The sequence below is a fragment of the Taurulus bubalis genome, assembly GCF_910589615.1.
Source record: "Taurulus bubalis genome assembly, chromosome: 20".
Taxonomy (NCBI): domain Eukaryota; kingdom Metazoa; phylum Chordata; class Actinopteri; order Perciformes; family Cottidae; genus Taurulus; species Taurulus bubalis.
In genome coordinates, this window is record NC_136608.1 from 17,967,890 (window position 1) to 17,989,283 (window position 21,394).

The following is a 21,394-nucleotide window of genomic DNA, read 5'->3' on the forward strand; positions in this document are numbered from 1 at the left end:
AAAAGCTGCTGAGCTCATAATGCATGTGTGTGTGTGTGTGTGTGTGTGTGTGTGTGCGCGCACGCTCTGGCATGAAGCCTTGGCTCGACCAATCAGAGAGTAGATAATGTTAAAGTCCTGGACAGACAACTTTCTTTTAACCATTGATTGACTTTCTTTTGCTTCATGGGTCTCTGCTACATTTTCTACCACACAGTCTGCAGTGTGTGTGTGTGTGTGTGTGTGTGTGTGTGTGTGTTTCAGTCTACATATGAGGAATAACAAACGCCACTGAATGTTGTCTTCCTCGCTCTTCCTCTTCCTCCTTCGTGCCTCCGACCGCCACCAGCGCCTGCGTCGAGTCACACGACTGTTTCTCCGCGTCCTCGTCGTACATCGAATCCATCGTGTCCAGCCTCGACCCTCCTCCTCCTCCTCCTCCTCCTCCTCCTCCTCCTCCTCCTCCTCCTCCTCCTCCTCCTCCCTTGCAGAGTCTGGGTACCGCCCCACAGGTGCGTTTGGCGAGCGCCGCCAGCTCCTGCCGGGCGAGCGGGTTGAAGAGGAGGTAGAGCAGCGGGTTGACGCAGGCCGGCAGCGGCGCCGCCAGCAGCAGCACCGCCTTCGCCGCCTCCGGCCCGGCGGCGGGGAGGCGCAGCAGCGAGGAGAAGGAGAGGAAGGCCACGGGGAGGAAGAGGAGGCAGTCGGAGAAGAGCAGCCAGGCCACGTGTCGAGTCAACGCCGCCTCCTCCTCGTTGGCGGGCGCCGCTTTGTCGGCCCGGCAGTAGAGGCGAGTGTAGGCGAGCGTCATGAGGAGGAAGCACAGCGAGTCCAGCAGCACCAGGGAGACGGAGAAGGCCATGGAGGAGGAAGAGGAGGAGGAGGAGGAGGAGGAAGGCAGCGGCAGACAGAGGGAGGTGCTGCTGTGTCCGGCCACCAGGGGGGGCAGCGTGACGGCCAGGCCGAACAGGAAGCTGAGACACACGGCCAGACGGACGGAGAGCGGCGACGAGGAGCGACCTGGAGAGAGCGAGGGGGTCAGACAGCACCTTCCACGTGTGTGTGTGTGTGTGTGTGTGTTTTACTCACCAGTGTGTCTGTCCGGTTTACCGTGGCGGTGTGCGGCGGCGGCGGCGAGGCATCGCTCCAGAGCGGCGGCGGTGAGCAGGAAGAGGCCGGTCTGCGACGCAAACACACACAGGAAGCCGCTGAGGCGACACAGGAAGCTGCTCTCCCACAAAGCGCCGTACCTGCAACACACACACAAGGGACAGGGAACTTCAGACTTTTATTTTGAAATTACTCGTTCCTGAAGTGCTTCTTGGGAATATTAACACAAAGGGAAAATTATAAAGACTATAAAAGTGTTTTATTCATGATCTTCAAAGTGGTAAATTTGCTCAACTGGATCGGTTTTGAGAAACAAGAGTTTTACGACAGCTACAATACAGCTCCCATTGCTCCCATTGCTCCCATTGCTCCCATTGCTCCCATTGCTCCCATTGCTCCCAAGCTGGCCACATATTCCAGCTCCAGTTCAACAAGAGTTTCCAATTTGTCTTGGGTCAGTACGGGGACAGTATACCCAGAGTCCCCACAATTCCCAGAATACCCACAATTCCCAGAATACCCACAATCCCCAGATTTCCCATTCTGTTTCGTACCTCCAAAAACTGCCAAACGTCCAGGCGTCCACTGCCGCCAACCACCCGCTCCACACTCCCATCAGGCCGTTCACCAGGGCCAGCAGACCAATCAGCAGCCTGGGCGGGGTCACTGAGGAGGCGGGGGCAAAGAAGACGGACAGGACGACCAGGCTGTTGCTGACCAATGAGAGCGCTGCGATGAGCCACACCCCTCCACGGATCAACCAGCTGCCGAGCAGATGGAGGCAGGGGCGGAACGGTCCTGAAGGATGAAACCACAAGAAACCACACGTTATACTTCAATACTTTATTATACTTAACAATCAATCAATCAATTAATGGAATGATGAGGTATTTTTTTATTGTCTCGGATTTTCCCGATATATAAACAGTTTCTAGTCTTTTGATTTCAGCTCATGAAGTTTAAATCGTAAACTTGAATTAAAACAAAAAGATTATTTTGCTGATTTCCAGATTTCCATCTGTTTCTAAGACTTTCAAGATTGAAGTGTCAATGCTTGAAACTAGATAATAAACAACATTTAAGAAAATGTAATTACAAAAAAACGTCTCTAAAACAAGCGGATTTCTGCTGCACAGATGCCACTTAATTTATCATTGAATATAGAAGACATGAAATATGTCTTTGTCTACTCGCTTTATTTATTCCCCTAATTTAAATTAAATTCATCGAGGCATGAATGTAAAAAAGAAAAAAAAATGCTCAAGCCTCAAAATACAAGACTCTAATACCACCACCAATACTGTAAAAGTTGGGTTAAAAGCCGCTACTACCTTCGTTGGTTGTCCCCGCTAGCTCCCCGCTGTAGCCAGCTAGCGCTGCTGCTAGCTTCCCGCTGTTGCTGCTACTGCCCGTGTCCCCGCTGCCCGAGTCTGGCGTCGAGCCGGGGCTGGTCCCGCTACCTTCGGTGGTTGTCGGGGAGCTAGCGGGGAGCTAGCAGCAGAGCTAGCTGTCTATAGCGGGGAGCTAGCATCAGCGCTAGCTGTCTATAGCGGGGACAACCACCGAAGGTAGTAGCGGCTTATAACTCGACTTTTACGGTATTATGAATATGACATTAACCCATCATTCGACAACATTTCCCTTGTCATATAATAATGATAAATATTCCGTGTATACGTGTATTCAGGTATCTTGTGTACAATGTGTACCTGGTGCCGGGCTGCAGTGGACCGAGTGTTGAAGTTTAGGTTCTTCTTCAAACTCCATCAGGAAGTCGTCCCAGTCCTGATCGACTGAGACAAACAGAGAAGAAGAAGTCTTCAAAAGACTTTTACTTTGAAACATTTCAACATGTTTTCATGGTTTACTGACTTTAGAGCATTGGGATGATTTTTTGGGACGGTGGCAAAAAAATGGATCCTATAATCAAACAACAAAGATATCTGAATCTGTAAATATGGATCATCAATGAGCAATATTTAGTATCAGCGGCAAATAAAAATAAAAAGCGTGATCAGCGATCTAAAAGTCATATTTGCTCCCTTATTTTTATTTTGTGCCGATCCAAACCGTCAGTTTTATGTAGATTAGATAAGAAATATGATAGAAAGATGAATAATTTGTCATTGAAAAAGCTAATAAATCCCAACAATTGTGTGTTTGTCACCTTGGCTGGAGAGGACGGAGGCTTCTCTCCCAGGAGAGTCGGCTGCTTCCTCTCTCTCCCAGGACGAGCCTCCTCCTCCTCCTCCTCCTCCTCCTCCTCCTCCTCCTCCTCCTCCTCCTCCTCCTCCTTCTCCTCCTCTTCCTCCTCCTCCTCCTCCTCCTCCTCTCCTCTCACAGGAGACGAAGGCGCAGCACTGGAAGGCGTAAGGAAGCTCCATCACCCTGAACACAAACAAACCCTCTGATTTATTTACTATGTGGAAGAACCTCCTTAACTCAGTGTAAAAGTCCTGCATTTTGTATTCCATCCATTTTCTTACTATATCTCTAAGGCTGAGCCCTACAGAGGAAACTCATCTCCTCAACGTAGACCGACCAGCATTGGCATGCGAGTGTTTCTGTGTGTGTGTGTGTGTGTGTGTGTGTGTGTGTGTGTGTGTGTGTGTGTGTGTGTGTGTGTGTGTGTCTCACCTGACTCGGGGCAGGTCCTCTCGCTGCATTAGCTCCATCAGCTTTGTGTTTCCGGCCAATCGCAGGTGAGTGAGACTCTGCAGACCAATCAGAGGCAGAGACGACAGCTGATTGGACGACAGGTCGCTGCAGACAGGAACAAATAAACAACGTTAATTTATACTTGACTTCCCATCACATCACTGAACAGAGGTGGAAAGTAAAGAAGTACATTTACTCAAAGGAAATTTAGTGATAAACATATAAATATACTAACTGTGCTCGCACAAAAAACGACTTACATTTTGTGCGTTATCAGCAAAACGTGCCAACTTCCTCTAGTTTTCTCACGATGACGTCAACGTTCACGGACAAATATAAACTTAATAAAAACTACCTGACTTCACCTGAGACTTTCTTTCTTTCTTAATTCTTTATTTATTGAGTTGATAATGTATTTGTTGTTTCTCTGAACATCATTCAACAGATCTGAGGTCAGTTTTGAGCTTCGTCCGACCAGCAGAGACCCGTCGGTGACGCTGTGGTTTTAATGGGAAACTGGTCTGGTTACTCACAGTTTGATGAGAGCAGGAAGTGCAGAGAAAGACTTCGGCTTCACCGATGACAGTCTGTTCCACGACAAGTCACTACACAAGAGAAGACAGGGGTTAGGGATCCAAACCAGCAACCTTTAACTTGAGGGGACACGTTCCGGGCTTCAGGTTTTAGGGTTTTTAAAGGGTCACTTCTGTATTTTCTCGCCATGTTTTCTCATGTTTTTGTGTCTAATGGGCACAACGATGTTTTAAAGAGGTCCAGTATTGAAGGAGAGCGCTGCAGCCGCTCGTGGGAACTCCTCAACGTCAACGTACGTCCACTGAGAGCGCCACTTGTTCATATCAGAGTCTGACAACATTTAACCTTTTAAAATCCAATCCAAAAGACTGAGCCATTGTTATATAAAACTATAAAGCATAGCTTGTTTTATGAAAAAAAAATGCTATATTTATGTAAGTGACATATATGGTTTGGTACATGAGACAATTCAAATAGCCCCAATGGGCCCCAATGAGTCCAATGGGTTCAATGGGCCCATTGGACCCATTGGGGATATTGGGCCCCAATGCGATCTCACCTGAATGTTCTCTGTTCTAAACCCTCTCTAACTTTGTTCTGCTTCACTTTATCAAAGTCAACCTTTGCAGAGAGAATGTTCACATATTGAGCTATGATTTGGGTTAGAGAATGTTCACATATTGAGCTATGATTTGGGTTAGAGTTGGACCTTACAGCTGCATCATTTCAAAGAAATAATCATCCTGAAAGTGATTTTTTTAAAGGCGGACCTGAAACCTTTTCATTCTTTTCTGTGTGTCAATATCCCCAATTGGCTCCAATGGGACCCATTGGAGCCAATTGAATTTTCTCATGCACCAAACCATATATTTCACTTGTACATTACTTATGGCGTTCAATACATCCAAATACAGCAGTTTTTCTTCTTCATAAAACAAGCTATGATTTACAGTTTTAACAATCGCTCAGTCTACCCTCCCTCCCCCCTGAGTGTGTCTGTGTGTCTGAGTGTGTGTATGTGTGTGTCTGTGTGTGCTTACAGAGAGCGTAGAGACATCAGACCGTGGAAGGTGTTCTCCTCCAGTTCCTCGATCTCGTTGTGGTGGAGATCACTGCAACACACCGACACACACACACACCGACACACCGACACACCGACACACACACACCGACACACACACACACACACACACACACACACACACACACACATAAGCTCTGATATTTCCATGACATCACGTTTATCAATCTGTTTTACGGCACACGGAGAGCTGTGATCTGATTGGTCAAAACGTGGACCACAACGGCGCTAATTGTTCCCACAATGCACCACTGGCTGTATTTAATTACGGCGGAGAGGAGCGAACTGAAAACAGGCTTTGGGAGGAGCTGGAGACAGACGGGAGAACCAGAACCAGGACTGAGAGGCAGACTGTCAGACCTGCTGCATTAGATACAGAGGGACCCTGGTGCTCAGAGACACTACCTCTGTAGTCCACAGGGGGCACCAGAACCAACACTACCTCTGTAGTCCACAGGGGGCGACAGAACCAACACTACCTCTGTAGTCCACAGGGGGCACTAGAACCAACACTACCTCTGTAGTCCACAGGGGGCACCAGAACCAACACTACCTCTGTAGTCCACAGGGGGCACCAGAACCAACACTACCTCTTTAGTCCACAGGGGGCACTAGAACCAACACTACCTCTTTAGTCCACAGGGGGCACTAGAACCAACACTACCTCTTTAGTCCACAGGGGGCACCAGAACCAACACTACCTCTTTAGTCCACAGGGGGCACCAGAACCAACACTACCTCTTTAGTCCACAGGGGGCACCAGAACCAACACTACCTCTTTAGTCCACAGGGGGCGCCAGAATCAACACTTTTGTGGATTGTTTTTGTGGATTATTTTTACTGTTTTTTACTGTTTTATTACTGTTTTACTGTTTACTTTTATGTATTACTTGTTTCTCATTTTACTACTATCCCTTGCTGCTGTAATTCTGCAATTTCCCCACTGCGGGACTAATCTTATTTTACCTTATCTTATCTTATTTTAAAAGAAAAGTTCTTTGTAGTATATTACATATTGTGATACTTGGATCAAGTTGCTCCCTACACACAAAAAAGGCAATTTAGCAATTTTATTGGAATATGTTTTTTTTTTTTAAATCAACACCAACGCGTCTGACATCAAGTCCATGAACCTGATGGAGAAATAATCTGGACAATAAAAACATAGAATAGCAAATGAAACTCACATCTTCTGAACGCTCTCGCAGCCCGAGAAGATGGGAAGAGTCTGGATCTGATTGTAGGAGAGATCACTGCGGAGAGAAAGTTCCAGTTGTCATCAGTCCAACACACCCTGAAGGCATCACAGAGCAGCCCGTCAACAGGAGCTCACGGTGTTACAAATATATCAAGTGAATGAAGATATGTGGTCCAGTAATTTGATCCAGACTTAAATATCTCAACACCTCAGGATGAACTCATATAACTTCCCTCTGACTTTGCATCACAGCGCCACCATCAGGTCAACATGTTCACGTGTCCAACACTTTGATTCATGACTAAATACCTGCAGAATGTTTATTTAAAGGCTATTTTCTACTATGAATGAATGTATGAGCCACTAATTGATAACCACAGGAGAGCGTAATATTCAGAGGAAAGAAAACAAGATTAAAGTTAAAAATCTACGGGAAGAAAACTAAAATATGTTCGGAGATTGAAGTCATAAATGAAGCCGCCGTCTGAATGGAAGTCGTGAAAAGATGCATTCTTCTTTATATATGAACATGAATAAATACTAAAATGATGAATACTCTGATCATGCACATTTCTCATCAATTTGTGTTTTTTTTTTTTTTTTACCTCCAATGAACTTCATCTAGTCGTAAATAAAAAATAAACCAACTCACAGCAGCTGAAGGTTTGGAAGCTTTTCACACACTGAACCAGGAAGAGAGGTGATCCGAGCTCCTGTGATAGTCCTGCACACACACACACACACACACACACACGCACACACACACACACACACACACACACACACACACACACACACACACACACACACACACAATGATGTGTTCAGGTGCGTTCTGTTGCATGCAAAGGTATTATACAAAGCACTATGGTGCATTCAGGAACATTTAAACAGCATGATGGGTGCATTCAGGCGCATCACAATCATACTTTGTATTACTATGGTGCATTCAGGAACATTTAACATGATAATAATGTTTGGTTAAAGTTTGTTGTGTTTAGGTACTTCAGGTGCATTGGAGATATATTAGATGGTACTAGGGTGTGTTCAAGTGCATTTAGAGTACATTATGGTACGTTCAAGTGCATTTAGATTACATTATGGTGCGTTCAAGAGCAGTCAGAGTATATTAGGTTGCACTATGGTGTGTTCAGGAACACTGAGAATGTATGCAGATGTGACTGTGTCAAGAAGCACTGTGTTGTATTCAGGAGCATTTAAGTTACATTTCGATGCGGTTTCGTTAAATGATGGTGTGTTCAGGTGCATTCAAGGGATATTATAGATTGTACATGGTGTGTTCAAGGATCCTAAAAATATATACGGTGATGTGTTTAGGTGACTTCTGGTGTATTGAGGTCCATTTAAAAAATAATTATGGTGCATTCAAGTGCATCAAGGGTTAAACTACACTACGACGTGTTCAGGAGCAGAGAGGGTGGTGCGTTCAGGTGCATTTACGGTGGACTGCGTGCCAGATATAACCGGACCATGTGTATTAAACAACGATTAATATGAAACAAATGAAGTGATCGCACCTCGGGATCGTTTTCTCGTTCGACAGGAAGCGGACAGAGAAGAAGAATGTGTGACGGTTTGTTTGGTTTCCACCGACCGGCTCAGCTCACAGGAACCAGCGGGGACGGCGTTTAAATGGAACGAAAAAATACAAGTAAATAAACACGGTGGAGGTTGTTTATTATGACGCAGAGAGTCACTAAGAAGAACCGCCGCTCGCTTTAATAACAGCAGTTTGATTTGGGGCTTCAAAACACACAAACACGACGAGATGAAGCATTCCTGTGTGTGTGTGTGTGTGTGTGTGTGTGTGTGTGTGTGTGTGTGTGTGTGTGTGTGTGTGTGTGTGTGTGTGTGTCTGTCTGTCTTACAGGCTTTCCAGGCTCTTGGTTCCCGTCAGATCTGGAAACTCTGTGAGATCCGCTGCTCCGTTCAGAGAGCTGAGGAGACGAGAGAGTTTGTGTTTGTTTCACGCTGAGAGTCAGATTACATATATTTAATTTGATTTATATATATATATATATATATATATATATAGAGAGAGAGAGAAATACTCTGTTTGTGTTCTTATAGTTCAAAAGGAAGATTCTCATCTTTTCTGTGGATGTTCAGTTGGAGTTGCTGGTAATTTAAAGCAATTATTTCCTCAGTGGTCCTTCATTAAGACATAGAAAGATGAGTTTGTGCTTGTGAGGGACTACAGGTTCCATGAAGCAGGCGAACCTGAGCCGTCACTCAGCTCTACTCGTCTTGACTACCAGAGTTAACTTTAGCTGACAGTTACTCCGCCGAAAGAGAACGCTCTCTTCAAGAGGATTTTGCGATGTTATTTATTACCGCGGATTGGGAAATGCCCAAAAGCCAGGCGGTATAGAAGAGAGACAAAAGATCTATGAAGACGCCTGGGAGAAGTTCCCCAAAGGACTGGTTCCTCGCCGACTGCGCCTCAACTTCCTCACTGGTGAGAAGTTCAGAGTGTCTGGACAGGTATCTGCGGTTGGACTTCAGTAAAGGCTGTCCCAGTCTTTAGCACCCTCCAATCACTGTACAACAACAAAGACAAGGTGTCACTAATAGAGGAGTTGGCCGTCAGCTATGACTAGTGTCCTAGTGAGGACGCTTAGTCGTCTCCTCCACTGAGCTAAAGGAGGACTAGTGTCCTAGTGAGGACGCTTAGTCGTCTCCTCCACTGAGCTAAAGGAGGACTAGTGTCCTAGTGAGGACGCTTAGTCGTCTCCTCCACTGAGCAAAAGGAGGACTAGTGTCCTAGTGAGGATGCTTAGTCGTCTCCTCCACTAAGCTAAAGGAGGACTAGCGTCCTAGTGAGGACGCTTAGTCGTCTCCTCCATTAAGCTAAAGGACTAGTGTCCTAGTGAGGACGCTTAGTCGTCTCCTCCACTAAGTTAAAGGAGGACTAGTGTCCTAGTGACGCTTAGGTCGTCTCCTTAAGACTCCTTACGACTCAGCAGAGGGGCGTTCACTGACCTGTTTTATATATCAGACAACTAAACGCTGGTCTTAAACACAGACTTAAGACCAGACGTCGAACCAGAAACACAGAAGGAAACACAGAAGGAAACACAGAAGGAAACAGGAAGTGGGAAGACTCAGTTCTGTAGTTCTACCGGCTATAGAACTCCTCTTTGCGGCACTTAAATGGACTACATTTCCCACCAGCTGGACGTCCACGTTAAAAAGGTGGTGAACCGCTCCTTTAAACCTCCCCTCTGAACCTCCCCTCTGAGCCTCCCCTCTGAACCTCCCCTCTGAGCCTCCCCTCTGAACCTCCCCTCTGAACCTCCCCTCTGAACCTCCCCTTTAAGCCTCCCCTCTGAACCTCCCCTTATGACCTCCCCTCTGAACCTCCCCTTTAGACCTCCCCTTATGACCTCCCCTCTGAACCTCCCCTTATGACCTCCCCTTTAGACCTCCCCTCTGAACCTCCCCTTATGACCTCCCCTCTGAACCTCCCCTTTAGACCTCCCCTTATGACCTCCCCTCTGAACCTCCCCTTATGACCTCCCCTCTGAACCTCCCCTTTAGACCTCCCCTTATGACCTCCCCTCTGAACCTCCCCTTATGACCTCCCCTTTAGACCTCCCCTCTGAACCTCCCCTTTAGACCTCCGTGTTGCTCACAGGGTGCGCAGCTCCGGGAGGTTCTGGAAGGCGGATCGGCCCACAGACTGGATCGGGTTGTCGTAGAAAAATCTGTAACAAAACAAAAGAAACAGCGTTCACCGTCTCTCTCCTCAGGGAGCTGTGTGGCGTACGTGAGGCGGGTGCGCGGGGCTTACATGGTGATGAGGGCGGGGTTCCCGGTGAAGGCGTGCTCCGGGATCGACTGGATGCTGTTGCTGTGGAAACCACTAGACAGGAAGCACAACGGAGGTCAGGTCTCAAGAAGAACAACTTTTTATGCTCGAAAAAAAAAAACAGTTGATGAAATGAACGAGATGAACTCAGAAAACGCTTTCGGCAAAATAAATAAATATAATATAATAATAATAATATAAAAAAGAATTATATATATATACAGTATATAATGACATTTGTTTCCCAGTCAAACCAGTCAGACTCACAGCTCCTTCAGGTGACTCAGGGAGCGAATCGCCGTCGGAAACTCGACCAGATTGTTGTAGTTCAAATCCCTAAGAGGACGAGAGGAAGTTATACATGACGGTGAATCAACACACACACACACACACACACACACACACACACACACACACACTGGGAGTGTTGGCTCATACTGGGATCAGCACACTATACTGGGAATACTGGGAATGGTGAGCTTTATAATGGGAGTTGTCACATATAGACTGGGTAATCCAGCTCCCCACTGTAGCTCTAGACTGCTACTAAATATATGGGAATTGTTAGATCTTGAATGGGAAAACCATCCAGTGTATCCAGTATATACTGGGAATAGACACCTGTGGCCTGGATATGCCGATCCCCAGACTGGGAAAACCAACTCTAAACTGGGAATGTTTTAGCTCTAGACTACTTACACTAATTCTATCCTGGGAATTGTCCCTTCTAGACTGGGAAAGCCAGAGCTATACAGGGAAAACTCAGCTCCAGATTGCTAACACAGCTATATGTCAGCTGTATACTGGGAATGATTACTCAATGTGAGCTCTCTAATGGAAAGGCCTACAATGCTGTGGGAATGTTGGTTCTATACTGGAAACTTTCCCCCGTCTGTTAAGTTTATTAAAGAAACATTTAACTGAGACTAGAGCATTCTCCCAGTCTACACATGGCTTCAATTAGGTCTTCACATCCATCTCTGGGAAGCAGGTGGCTATTACACACACACACACACACACACACACACACACACACACACACACACACACACACACACACACACACACACACACACACACACACACACAGACCATGTGGAATGAAGCTGCCACATTGTGAAAATACCATTAAATTGAAATTGCTTCAGTGTGGTCTGTGTGTGTGTGTGTGTGTGTGTGTGTGTGTGTGTGTGTGTGTGTGTGTGTGTGTGTGTGTGTGTGTATGAGAGGACGGTTTGTAACAACAATGGCCGCTACGCTTTCTGCCAAACTGTCGTTGATAGAATTTGGAGGGTTGTGATTGGGTGAGCGCTGGGTAATAGGTTTCTGATTCAACCAGTTTAAGGCCTCATGGGAGATTGAGAGGCCTTCAGGGCCGATTGTAATTATCGTAACTGTGCACGCTGATTAGGTTCAATAGGTTACGTTGGTGGGTGGAGGCATCGATCAATATCAGGTGATGCTCAGCTCTAAACTGGCAAAAACCAACTCCAAATTGAAAATGTTTTAACTCCAGACTGGAAATACCAGATCTATACGGGGAACGGCTCTGGATTCGGTGATGTCAGCTCTATACTGGGATCACCATCTCTTAGTACAGCCATACTGGGAATATCAGCTGCACAAGGAATGGTGGCTCTGTAATGAAAGTCCAGTTCTACAATGCTATGTCAATGACTGGAAATGTCAACTCTTGACAGGGAAAACCAAACCTAAATTGGAAACGTTTTAGCACTAAACTGCTCCCTCTATACTGGGAACTGTCACATCTAGACTGGGAATACCAGATATATAAACAGACTGGACAGCTTTAGACCAGTATTGATGGGTCAAACTAGCTTTTTAACATGATACCAGGTCTACACGGGTAGTGGCCAGGTCGAGACTGGGAATAGTAACTCTATGTTGGAAATGCTCTAGATTGTGAATACCAGCTCTAGATTGGAAATACCAGCTCTAGACTGTGAATAACAGATCTAGATTGGAAATACCAGGAATAAACTGTGAATAACAGCTCTATAATGGGAATAACAGCTCCCAGACTGGGAATACCAGCTCTAGATTGGGAATACTAACTCTATATTGGAAATGAAAGCTCTAGATTGAAAATAACAGGTAGGATTACAAGCTGTAGATTGGGAATACCAGCTCTATATTGGAAATGAAAGCTCTAGATTGGGAATACCAGCTCTATTTTGGAAATGAAAGCTCTAGATTGAGAATATCAGCTCTATATTGGAAATGAAAGCTCTAGATTGAGAATACCAGCTCTAGACTGGGTATACTAACTCAATTTTGGAAATGAAAGCTCTAGATTGGGAATACCTGCTCTATACTGGGAATGAAGGCTCTAGATTGGGAATACCAGCTCTATACTGGGAATGAAGGCTCTAGATTGGGAAAACCAGCTCAATACTGGAAATGAAGGCTCTAGATTGTGAATACCAGCTCTATACTGGGAATGTAAGTTATAAACTGGGAGTGTCATGTGGGTATGTTTATAGGTAACATGTGAAAGCCCTGAGCTTCTCTGTCGGTGAGCAGACGATAGTGAGTGTGTTGAATTATTCCTTTAACGCTGTTTGAGGAATATGTTTGATTGACAGGTGTCCCAGCCGCTCAGTACTTGTGGGTTTCTGGTGGCCACAGACAGCTTCATGCTATTTTTATGGTTTGAACCTCATCTGATGTTTTGAAAGCTGGATTTTTTTGAGGGGTACTTCTTCTCCTGACCACCATTTCTGTCACTTACTGGAACCAGAAAAGTCTAATTTGGGCAGAAGGGGCGTGGCCAAGGAGGAAGCTGAGCCTGTTGAGGTAATTTACTTTTTTCTGTTTATATTTCCGTTTTCTCCGTCTCTCTTTTTGTGTTTGTAGTTTCAGATGAACATGAGTCTCTGTGTGGTTTATTATTGCTGATCCACAGGTACACTATTCATTCACACACACACACACACACACACACACACACACACACACACACACACACACACACACACACACACACACACACACACACACACACACGAATAGTAATTATGATTAGCATACAGCCGGGGCCACACACAGAGCCACACACACACACACACACACACACACACACACACACAGGAGTATTTCCAAATGAAGGCAGCGTGTTTGTGTGTTTAAACCTGCTTCTCTGGTTGACTGACAAAACAGAAACATTTCTATATACACACACACATTCCTCAGATTATACGCACACGCACCAACATAAACACACACACACACACACACACACACACACACACACACAAAGGTTGATCTGCCTCCATATAATATCCAGAAATAGTCCCCCCCACCCAAAAAAAAAAGATCACATACTAACCGCTAGTAGCAGAAATAGCAGCTGATACGTTATGCTTTGTCCTTTTTAGAAATATCCCAACACTCTTTTGGCTTTTACACACAAAAAAACAACACAAAACTATGAAATACTTGTCAACTACCAAGGTCCTATTGACTCAGTCTGTTGAGGTACAGTTTAAGCTGCTGATAGTTACTTTATTGGGTTTCCTTTAAGGAAACTGATTCATTTGAGTTCCCTGTGGGAAGCAGTTACGCAAGCGTATATGTCTCAGGCTTTTATTGTGAAAGGTAAGAGGGAAGGAAGTAGCATGGGCGTGGGAACTTCAAAGCAAATTTCACAACGAGGCCAAACGTCTCATGACTTTTCCCGTAGACTTCGATTGTGAAAGAGTCGTCTGAGAGTCAGCAGATGTTTCTTGTTTTTTAGGCGACTCAACTTCTCAGTACGGACACTTGAATAACCTTTATTTATATCATTGAGCCCTAACATGTGTAACAGGCACTAATAGCGGCGGTGTATTCCTTTCTCTGCTAGGCGGCTTAAGGAAACACTTTCTCTACAGGACCCGTAATGCAAATGGTACCATTAATGTTATTATTATTATTGTTATTAATATTGTTGTACAGTTGTGCAGTGCAACGAAAAAAATGGAAAACGAGTGAAATCAAAGAAAAACGGACAAACAAAAACCAAAAACAATTAAGCTCAAAAGCTCTAAAGTTCTACTATGTTTAGTAAAGGAATCCAGAAATGTATTTCATATATTATGCTGGTTTTTAATCCGATTTCTTGTTGTTGTTGAGCGTTTTGTAAATTAAACCCTCTGTCATCTCCTCACCCTTCATCCTGACCCCGACTCAACCCTGACTTCTTCAACTCCTCCCCAAGACACACACACACACACACACACACACACACACACACACACACACACACACACACACACACACACACACAGTTACTCACAGCGTCTCCAAACTGTGGAGTCCGTGGAAGCAGTTCGTTCCCATGGAAACGATCCCATTGTTGTTGAGATGCCTATGGAGAAAGAGACTGATGGACTAATGAAGCAGACAAAAAGTGTGTGTGTGTGTGTGTGTGTGTGTCTTTTGGAAAAGGGGCCCCGGGGCCTCTCAATACGTTTTTTTTCCTTCTTTCGGTAATTTCATGCAAATTAGCTTCAAGCCGATCGGACAAAAGAAATGACAGCAGACTTCAAGGCTGCCGCGCTGAATGCTGTCACACACACACACACACACACACACACACACACACACACACACACACACACACACACACACACACACACACACACACACACACACACACAGAGTTTTGCATGTTATTAAGGAGCTAATACAGACAGTCACTGCCTCGGTGTAACTTCATGCTCCAAAGCAACAACAACACGACCAGACACGTAGTTCTGAACGCACAAGAAAGTAACCAACCGCTATCCAACTGGCTAACTAATAAACCAACTGCTATCCAACTTGCTAACTTATAAACCAACTGCTATCCAACTGGCTAACTTATAAACCAACCGCTATCCAACTGGCTAACTTATAAACCAACTGCTATCCAACTGGCTAATTTATAAACCAACTGCTATCCAACTGGCTAACTTATAAACCAACTGCTATCCAACTGTCTAACTTATAAACCAACTGCTATCCAACTGGCTAATTTATAAACCAACTGCTATCCAACTGGCTAACTTATAAACCAACTGCTATCCAACTGGCTAACTTATAAACCAACCGCTATCCAACTGGCTAACTTATAAACCAACCGCTATCCAACTGGCTAACTTATGAACCAACAGCTATCCAACTGGCTAACTTATGAACCAACCGCTATCCAACTGGCTAACTTATGAACCAACCGCTATCCAACAAGCTAACTCGGCATCTGGTCTTGTACCCGGCAGCCTCAAGATGGCCTCAGTCACTCCCATCCTCAAAAAGCCAGGTCTGGACCGGGATGACTGCAACAACTATCGACCGATCTCCAACCTCCCTTTCCTGAGCAAAATTCTGGAAAGAGCAGTGGCCGCCCAACTCCATCAATATATGGCCAACCATGAGCTCTACGAAACATTTCAATCTGGTTTCAGACCACATCACAGCACAGAGACCACCCTCATCAAAACCACAAATGACCTCCTCATCGCTGCAGATTCTGGTCACATCAGCATCCTCGTCCTCCTGGACCTCTCAGCTGCCTTCGACACAGTCTCCCACACCATCCTCCTCACCCGCCTATCTGACTACCTTGGCCTCACCGGTTCAGCTCTCTCCTGGTTTCAGTCCTACCTCACAAACAGAAAACAGTTTGTCACCATCAGAGACTCCAGTTCCACCCCGGCCCTAGTCAACCATGGCGTACCTCAAGGCTCTGTGCTGGGACCCCTCCTCTTCACCATCTACATGCTTCCCCTTGGTCAGATCATCCGCCACCATGGTCTCAGCTTTCATTCTTATGCTGACGATACACAACTATATCTCAGCACCAAACCATCCACACAGCTACCCCCACAGTCACTTGTAAACTGCCTACATGCAATAAAAATCTGGATGTCATCAAACTTCCTAAAACTCAACAGCAACAAAACTGAGCTCATGGTTGTGGCTCCCAAGGCCCTGCTCCGGAAGGTTGGAGATCTCCACCTGGACGTTGATGGCTGTTCCTTCTCCCCATCCTTGGAAGTCCGCAACCTGGGTGTCATCCTGGACCCAACACTATCATTCCAATCTCATATCAGGTCCATCACCAAATCCGCCTTCTTCCACCTCAAAAACATCTCACATCTCCGGCAATCACTCTCTGACTCTGTGGCAGAAACCCTTATCCACGCTTTCGTCACCTCCCGTTTGGACTACTGCAATGGAGTTCTGTCCGGGGTTCCCAGCAAAGCCCTGGACAGGCTCCAGTATGTGCAAAACTCGGCTGCCAGGGTTCTCACCCGCACCAAGCCCTGGCAGCACATCACCCCCACCCTCATCCACCTCCACTGGCTTCCGGTCAAGTCCCGCATCACCTACAAGATCCTCCTCCTCACCTACAAATCCCTCAATGCCCTGGCTCCTCAGTATCTATCTAACCTCCTCCACCCTTACACACAGTCCCGGAACCTTCGATCCTCAGGCACGGGTCAGCTCTCCATCCCTCACACAAAAATGCGAACTTTTGGGGACAGAGCCTTCAGTGTCACAGCCCCCACACTTTGGAACTCTCTCCCCATAGAGCTCCGCAACACACCATCTCTGGACACCTTCAAAAAACTCCTCAAAACTCACCTCTTCACCAAAGCCTATGTCCTCTAGCTACTGTTGCATTTGTTATGTTTATTTATGTCTTTGTTAAGCGTCCTTGGGTTTCATGAAAGGCGCTATATAAATCCTAGCTATTATTATTATTATTATTATTATTATTATTATTATTATTATTATTATTATAAACCAACAGCAATCCAACTGGCTAACTTATGAACCAGTCAACTCTCCAAGAAAACTGACCCAACCTAATTCCCTGGCTGACTAATTGACTAGTAGGAGCTAAATTATTACTGGCTAACTGATTAGTTAACCGACCATCTAATTTACCGGTTAAACAACTGGCTAATCAACTAGCTTACCTACAAACTAGCTAACGCCGACCCTTCTTCTTCTTCTTTTTCTTCTTCTTCTTTTTCTTCTTCTTCTTCTTCTTCTTCTTCTTCTTCTTCTTCTTCTTCTCTAGTTAAGCTCCCCTTTTTATTTCCTTTCGTGTTCAGGCTTGTATAACAGGTTGTGTGTGTGCTTGTATAACATGATGTGTGTGTGTCTGTATGACAGGATGTGTGTGTGCTTGTAGCTAAACGCAGTGTGTGTGTACGTACAGCACCACCAGGCGGCCCAGCCGGCTGAAGGCGCCGTCGGGGACGTGTCCGATGTGGTTGAGGGCGAGCGTCATGGCCTGCAGGGCGGGCAGCTCGCTCAGGGCGTCCGCCGGCACCTCCGTCAGAGAGTTGTCGTCCAACCAGAGGTGGCGGAGCGAGCGCAGGCCGGAGAAACAGCCAATGGCAACGCTGGAGATCTGGTTGGCGTCCAGGCGGCTGCGGAGACATTTACAGACAAGAGTGAGTTCACGTTCAACCTCCTCAGGGGTCTCGTTCAAAGACGAGTCGGGGATCGAACCATCGATCAACAGATCAGTGGACGGCTCCTCCGGACAAACAGCCGCCGCATTAAATAGAGATGCTGGCAAAATATTAACATGAATCACTCGAGTTCATGTGAGGAGGAGGAGGAGAAGAGGAAGAAGAAGAAGAAAAGCTATTTTAAATCTTAAAAAGCCCTTTGTATCATTTCTAGCATAATATAAATCTATCTAGTATATTTAAAAACATCTTTTTGTATATGTTTTATTATTATGGTTTGTATTCCATTTTAAATATTTTGTTTCATTTAATTTCTAGTCCTGAAATGGTTCAAGCATTTTGTAACTTTGAAAATGAAGTTAATATTATTAGTGGTATTATTACTAGTAGTATTATTATCTCACCTTCATCAGGATGGAACAATAAACATCTCATGAATAAAACAAGAAAATCTGAAGAGAGAATTCCATTTTTGATGAAGAGCTTCATCAGAACACTCAGGTATTTAATGAGGCTGCTGAGTGTATGTGTGTGTGTGTGTGTGTGTGTGTGTGTGTGTGTGTGTGTATGTGTGTGTGTGTGTGTGTGTGTGTGTGTGTGTATGTGTGTGTGTGTGTGTGTGTGTGTGTGTGTGTGTGTGTGTGTGTGTGTGTGTGTGTGTAGAAAGTGCCATAACATGTGCATACTCAAGTTTACTAACTTTCATTCTGTTTGTCCGTCCATTTCTCTTCTCTCTCTCTCCCTCCCTTCTTTCTCTCTCCCTCTCTCTCCCTCTCCTCTCTCTCTCTCTCTCTCCCTCCCTTCTTTCTCTCTCTCCCTCTCTCTCTCTCTCCTCCTCTCTCTCTCTCTCTCTCTCCCCTCTCTCTCTCTCTCTCCTCTCTCTCTCCCTCTCTCCCTCCCTTCTCTCTCTCTCTCTCCCTCCCTTCTCTCTCTCTCTCTCCCTCTACCTCCCTCTCTCTCTCTCTCCCTCTACCTCCCTCTCTCTCTCTCCCTCTCTCTCTCTCTCTCCTCTCTCTCTCTCTCTCCCTCTCTCCCTCCCTTCTCTCTCTCCCTCCCTTCTCTCTCTCTCTCTCTCTCTCTCTCTCCCTCTCTCTCTCTCTCTCTCTCTCAATAGCTCCTCTGTTCCTCACAGAGAGGATGAGACACATAATGGTTCATCAGATAAACGAGAGACCTCTCAGACAAAAAGAAAGACTCAGACGTCTCCATTCGTTTACCCTTATCTACACACACACACACACACACACACACACACACACACACACACACACATACACACACACACACACACACACACACACACACACACACACACGCACACACAGGTACAGTTTCAGTATAATTACTGTGTGTTATCAGACTGAGGAAACACAGTGTCTGGACGACATGCATTAATATACCGCTCTGTGTGTATGTGTGTGTGTTTGTGTGTGTGTTTGTGTATGTGTGTGTGTGTTTGTGTGTGTGTTTGTGTGTGCGTGTGTGTTTGTGTGTGTGTGTGTGTGTGTGCGTGTGTGTGTGTGTGTGTGTGTGTGAGAGAGACTAAAGATTCCTTTCCACCAAATGGTAAAACGAGACACAAGTGTGTGTGTGTGTGTGTGTGTGTGTGTGTGTGTGTGTGTGTGTGTGTGTCTCTCACAGGGACTGCAGGTTGTGCAGGTTGTTGAAGGCCTCTGCAGGAACAGACACCAGCTGGTTGTTCTGAAGCATCCTGGTGAAACAACACAACGACGACGTCAACATGAGCACACGGTTAGCTTAGCATAACCGCTAGCTCTGTCTCACGGCCATAATATAAATTATATTTTTCACATAATTTACACATTTTTCAGATTTATTAATATATTTTGCACATATTTAAAAGAAAAATCCCATATTTTACAAATATTTGTGTAAAATAGTATTTCATGTATTTTATCCCCAAAAAAGTAATTGTGTTTTTTTATGAATGAAGTTACAGAAAACTATCCTGATAAGAGAAAATATGCAAAGAGGGAATGAAGCTCGATGAGTAAACAAGTGGGATGTTCATTAAACTGAGACATGAGTCTCTGTGAATGATTAGCACCAGTAAACATCATTACAGTGTGTGTGTGTGTGTGTGTGTGTGTGTGTGTGCGTGTGTGTGTGTGTGTGTGTGTGTGTGTGTGGACTTACAGCACTTTGAGGTTGTAGAGGCCGGTGAACGCCCCTCTGGGAATGAATGACAGATCGTTTCCCGCTAAACGCCTGAGACAAAAGACAAAGAGAGAATCCTGATGTGTAACAGTGTGACCTTGGAAATGCTCTGTGTGCAGATAAAAAACACGTCTCCTGAAACAGAGACACTTTCTCCAGAAAGCAGTTCCAGTAACCGGTCACAGCACTGCAGAACGACTTGAAATCAGCTGCAATACTACCTTAAAATTTTAAGTCATACTGCAGCTGATTTTAAGGGAGTGTTGCAGCTGATTTTAAGGGAGTTTTGCAGCTGATTTTAAGGGAGTGTTGCAGCTGATTTTAAAGGCTAAACGCCAGCGTGTACGGATTGAAGCGGAATATTCCGTGTATGAAAACTTGAGCTAATTTGTAAACATTTTAAGAAACTTCCCAGCATTCCAGCCGGTGTTGAGGAAGCACACGGAGCTAAAGGACCTGTGTGTGTCTGTGTGTGACACCACGACCACACACACAAACACACACACCTGACTCCTCATATATTTATATTAAAGTCAACGATATCTTGGTTCCCCAGTAAACACGGCCGTGCCACTGAGTCTCTTTTAAAACCAGTGACACACTGGTCTGTTTGTCTTTAGAGGCCAACCAGAGTTCAGCCAGTCCGCTTGTACCCAGCATGCACCTCTGCGGTGTCCTATCGCCGTAGTGACGTTTCTCACGCCACGGCGACAAATATCACACACACACAGACACACACACACACACACACACACACACACACACACACACACACACACACACACATATATTAACACACACAGCTGGCAGCAGAGCAGAACAGCAGTCAGAGTCATGTTCAGGTCTCTGTGAGGTCACGGGCTGAACCTCCTGTCTGTCTGTCTGTCTGTGTGTGTGTGTGTCTGTGTGTGTGTGTCTGTCTCTCTGTGTGTGTGTGTCTGTGTGTCTGTGTGTCTGTCTGTGTGTCTGTCTGTGTGTGTGTCTGTGTGTGTGTCTGTATGTGTGTGTGTGTGTCTGTGTGTCTGTCTGTGTGTCTGTCTGTGTGTGTGTCTGTCTGTCTGTGTGTCTGTCTGTGTGTCTGTCTGTGTGTGTGTGTCTGTGTGTGTGTGTCTGTCTGTCTGTGTGTCTGTCTGTGTGTGTGTGTCTGTGTGTGTGTCTGTGTGTCTGTCTGTGTGTGTGTGTCTGTCTGTGTGTCTGTCTGTGTGTGTGTGTGTGTCTGTGTGTGTGTGTCTGTCTCTCTCTGTGTGTGTGTCTGTTTGTGTGTCTGTCTCTCTGTGTGTGTGTCTGTGTGTCTGTGTGTCTGTCTGTCTGTGTGTCTGTCTGTGTGTCTGTCTGTGTGTCTGTCTGTGTGTGTG

General features: G+C 45.6%; 1 protein-coding gene across 1 annotated transcript in view; it reads right to left on the reverse strand.

Moving 5' to 3' along the window:
• Positions 1-244: 244 nt before the first annotated feature.
• Positions 245-21,394, reverse strand: part of LOC306752602 (leucine-rich repeat-containing G-protein coupled receptor 5-like) — a gene marked incomplete at both ends in the record, with an annotated part of 31,077 nt that continues 9,927 nt past the window's right edge. Inside the window, 19 exons of the mRNA XM_079236382.1 lie at positions 245-996; positions 1,066-1,226; positions 1,641-1,884; positions 2,796-2,879; positions 3,254-3,335; positions 3,408-3,474; positions 3,724-3,849; positions 4,278-4,349; positions 5,319-5,390; positions 6,547-6,612; positions 7,210-7,281; positions 8,447-8,515; positions 10,214-10,285; positions 10,372-10,443; positions 10,657-10,725; positions 14,687-14,758; positions 17,601-17,816; positions 19,501-19,572; positions 20,019-20,090. Coding sequence (XP_079092508.1) covers positions 245-996; positions 1,066-1,226; positions 1,641-1,884; positions 2,796-2,879; positions 3,254-3,335; positions 3,408-3,474; positions 3,724-3,849; positions 4,278-4,349; positions 5,319-5,390; positions 6,547-6,612; positions 7,210-7,281; positions 8,447-8,515; positions 10,214-10,285; positions 10,372-10,443; positions 10,657-10,725; positions 14,687-14,758; positions 17,601-17,816; positions 19,501-19,572; positions 20,019-20,090 — 2,512 coding nt within the window. The remainder of the gene's footprint in view (positions 997-1,065; positions 1,227-1,640; positions 1,885-2,795; positions 2,880-3,253; positions 3,336-3,407; positions 3,475-3,723; positions 3,850-4,277; positions 4,350-5,318; positions 5,391-6,546; positions 6,613-7,209; positions 7,282-8,446; positions 8,516-10,213; positions 10,286-10,371; positions 10,444-10,656; positions 10,726-14,686; positions 14,759-17,600; positions 17,817-19,500; positions 19,573-20,018; positions 20,091-21,394) is intronic.